The sequence below is a fragment of the Egretta garzetta genome, unplaced genomic scaffold (assembly GCF_000687185.1).
Source record: "Egretta garzetta isolate BGI_Z169 unplaced genomic scaffold, ASM68718v1 scaffold11, whole genome shotgun sequence".
In the NCBI taxonomy this organism is placed as follows: Eukaryota; Metazoa; Chordata; class Aves; order Pelecaniformes; family Ardeidae; genus Egretta; species Egretta garzetta.
This window is the reverse complement of record NW_009258621.1, coordinates 3,021,042-3,025,223: the sequence shown is the minus strand read 5'-3', so window position 1 is coordinate 3,025,223 and position 4,182 is coordinate 3,021,042. Positions and strand designations below refer to the sequence as shown.

Genomic DNA, 4,182 nt, shown 5'->3' with positions numbered 1-4,182 from the left:
TCCTCGCCACCCATCCTTGGAGCAAATAGAGCAGCTAACTCCGTGGGAACCTGATTTTGTTTGGGACCACCAGCTGTAAAAAATTCAAGAATTAATAAATTGTAATAATCAGAATTATTTAATTGGCCTTACATAGCAGTCTTATCAGGGGACAGATTTAGCTCTAGGCAGTGCCTCCGTAATTTGGGAAAAGGTTTATTTTTAACTCATAGCTGAGAAATGACTAGATAAAAACATTTCCCTCGGTTCATTTACAAAGAACCACCAATTGCAGTAGCTTTCAGGGCCCTCGAGTGTCTGTTGCTCTCAAAACTGAGGGACTTTCTCTCCCGTTATTGCTCCTTGGAAGCATATATTCCCTTTCAGCTAGAGAACTGTTGATATATTGATCAATACACTGGACCCCTCACTCATCCTTATGCGAGCAGAACACAGGGGAGCAAAATGTAATGCCTTGTTATTGCTGCTGTAACCTCCATAGTGCATATTTGACCTTACAGAAAATCAGTTTTCTGCCTCAGTTGACAGGCAAGCTAAAAAATATTGATAATAGTACAGGATGCTCAGAACCTCATAGGAAATGTCCCTCACCTTCTGGTGCTGGGCCTTCATTAGTTTTCCTTTCTTGCAGACCTTTTAAACTCGATTTTTGGAAGATGTAGTGAGTGCACAAAGTCAAAGGGTAAAATTAGGTTACAAAAAAAGAATTCTCCCTTTTAAGCTGCTACCAAATGTTTAAATAATTTCAGCCTAACTTGCCTAGAAAGTTCTTCTCTCAACTGTACTGCAAGTCAGGGTGGAAGATAAGCTGGGCTCCTGTCCTAGAAACTATACACCTAAATTGCTGTCTAGCCTGTAGATGAAAGTAGGCAGAGCTGAGCTGTGTTGGCTTTGCAACACATTGTCAGCTGTTTTATTCCCTAACTCAGATTAGGTCTGGATCCATCTTATGCAAAGCTATGGATACAAGTTTCTGGAACACCAAACTTCAAAGGCGGCCTAGGAGAAGCAGTTGATAAAGCCTGACCCTTTATTTCTTGTTAATACACATCGATATTTCTTAGCTTGATGGAACTGATCATCTTTCCATCACCTCATCCTAAACATTTGTTTCAAAACTGTGAACAGTTTTTAAGCAAAATGTTCTACCATGACTTGTGTTTGTATGTGTTGGCATCTGGCTTCTAGACATGATCTGGAAGACTGTATGAACTTATTTATGCTATTTATTTGTATTACTGGCCAGTTACCAATACGATAAGAGATACTCAAAATGAACGGCACAGACTGGAGTTGTTCTGTGCCCTGAAAGAGTTACAACATTGAATATGGCACACTGACTGCTAAAAACTTTAGGAAAAAGGGAATTTGAGAGTAATACTAAGGGATAGCAGCATTACTGTTTTTATGCAGACTCCTTACAGGCACAAGCTGATCTGACCCATTCTTCAAGGTTCAGTCTTATGTAAGAATTCATCATCACCTGTTTCCCCCATGCAATGAGAAGTTATGGGAGAAATTTGGTTGAAATAAGGAAGGCTTCTTATAGAATGCACCTGTCCAGTTGGATAACTGTGTCATGATTGCTAGTAAACCAAACACCAGGCTTTCCTTTCCCTTACATTTTATGTTTCCAAATAATTTGCATTTTCATCTAATATTCTATAAAAAGGGACCAGCCAGACTATTAATTTCAAGCTCCAGGGTGGTTCATATAACCAGCTAACCAGAAAAACTGAGCTGTTAATGGAAACTGGATGATTTCATGTTTGTTGTATGCCTTGTGCTGTGTCTCTTAGTTGCCAACCCTACTCTTTTTACAATTTCAGCACTGAATTACATCCGATATGTAGCATATCTCAGAGCAAGCAAGACCTTGATGAGCAGCCTGGTGATAAGATACGTAGGCGATCTGCAGCTGAAGATTATATTTCCAACTATGGCATAGGATTTGACCCAGCAGAGAATGAATTTGACTATGGTTTATGCAATGAAGTAGTTAACGTGGCTTGCTCACCTAAACCCGATGCTTTCAATCCATGTGAAGATATCATGGGATACAACATTCTGAGAGTCCTGATATGGTTTATCAACATTTTAGCTATCACTGGGAATATTGTTGTCCTCATTATTTTAATAAGCAGTCAATACAAACTCACCGTACCTCGTTTTCTAATGTGCAATCTTGCATTTGCAGATCTCTGCATAGGTATCTATCTGTTGTTTATTGCATCTGTAGATATCCAGACTAAAAGCCAGTATTACAACTATGCCATAGACTGGCAAACTGGGGCAGGATGCAATGCTGCAGGATTTTTTACAGTGTTTGCAAGTGAACTCTCAGTCTACACGCTGACTGTGATAACTCTGGAAAGGTGGCACACCATCACCTATGCCATGCAACTGGACCGCAAGGTTCGATTTCATCATGCTGTGATTATAATGATTTTTGGCTGGATGTTTGCTCTCACAGTGGCGCTTCTTCCCATATTTGGAGTCAGTAGCTACATGAAGGTCAGCATCTGTTTGCCCATGGATATAGAAACACCATTTTCTCAGGCTTACGTCATATTTCTTTTAGTGTTGAACGTACTCGCATTTGTCATCATATGTGTCTGCTACATCTGCATCTACTTTACTGTGAGAAACCCTAATGTCATCTCTTCAAACAGTGACACCAAGATTGCCAAGCGCATGGCCATACTGATCTTCACAGACTTCCTCTGCATGGCGCCGATATCTTTTTTTGCAATATCAGCCTCACTCAAGGTTCCTCTCATCACAGTGTCCAAATCCAAGATCCTTCTGGTTTTGTTTTACCCCATCAATTCCTGTGCTAACCCTTTCCTCTATGCCATTTTCACAAAGACTTTCCGCAGGGATTTCTTCATTCTGTTGAGCAAGTTTGGTTGCTGTGAAATGCAAGCCCAGATTTACAGAACAGACACCTCCTCATCTGCTCATAATTTCCACACGAGAAATGGCCATTGCCCTCCGGCATCAAAAAACAGTGACGGGACTATTTATTCATTGGTTCCTATGAATCACTTGAACTGAAATGCTTGCATGAATTTGTGTCTGAGGCAGTGCGATAATCACTTTCAACTGTGAATTTGAATAATGACTTCAGCATAGCATGTAAAGTTACTTTTTATGGGAAAATATTTTTATTTCCATTTTGCTATTTTTGTTCAATGAACAGCCATTAGAGACGACACATCATCTTCATCTGTTCTTGAAGGACAAAGAACAAAACTTCAGTATGTGCCAAAGTGTTCTTGTAGAATTGTCTCAAGAAATAAATGAGATTATAAACTGGTATCTCCCACTGTACAGGCAGAGATTCCCTTCGTTCTAGAAGATGTTAGCTGCTTACTGACGATTAAGTCATGGTTATACACGGTTGAAAGAAAAAAATATGTAGATTTATTTTTTTTGACTGTGAAGCATGTTATAACAATGACAGATAATTAGCTCTTTTCATTAATAATGTCTCCTTGGGTTACAGGAGACAGAAAACCAACTTAAAGCCCTTCTTCAGCACAGACTTACTAAGAATGAGAACATCTTCTGTTGTCTCCATTTCTGTTCACCACGGCAGAGGGGCAGAGGCATCTCCAACTAGGCTGGTTTTAGCTGTTCCACACTGCATAGACGTGTCTTACTTTGCACAAAAATGTCACTTTGGGTAAGATTTGTCTTGATCTAGGCTGGCAAGCTCAGAGAACCGGACTTCATCTGAGTTTGAATGAAGGAGTTTGGTTTGGGATTTGTTTTCAAGTTGAGAAAGAGCAGGAACAAGAGCAGAGGTAATCTTTCATAAGAAGGAGGATGTTTTCTCAAGTTGGTCACACAAAGTTGGGTTGAAATCAATTTTGTATGGCTGTACCCCTTGGGTACATCAAGATGGGCCAATGGACTGCTTTAACATGATACCTGAGGCAGGTTTGCCATACAGCAGTATTAGTGCTTTGCACTGTTGGCGTTATGTAAAAGATTATGCATCAGATACGGCTTTTGAAAACCTTAACAAAAGTTTTCGTGAAATCCTACAAGTTTTCTTTCCCCTTCCCTTCTAAAAAAGTCCTTCATGTGCACATTATCAGATGATGGTCCAGATTTAAAAACCTGAAAGAAACCATATGCTGCATATGTTGAAATAGCAAAAAAGAAAAAGCTCTT

General features: G+C 39.7%; 1 protein-coding gene across 1 annotated transcript in view; it reads left to right on the top strand.

Annotated features, from left to right (window-relative positions):
• The window catches only part of LOC104134627 (follicle-stimulating hormone receptor), an 83,255-nt gene extending 80,198 nt beyond the window's left edge, over window positions 1-3,057 (top strand). Inside the window, 1 exon segment of the mRNA XM_009648204.1 lies at window positions 1,830-3,057. Within this exon segment, the coding sequence (XP_009646499.1) occupies window positions 1,830-3,057 (1,228 nt within the window).
• The last annotated feature ends 1,125 nt before the right edge of the window (window positions 3,058-4,182 follow it).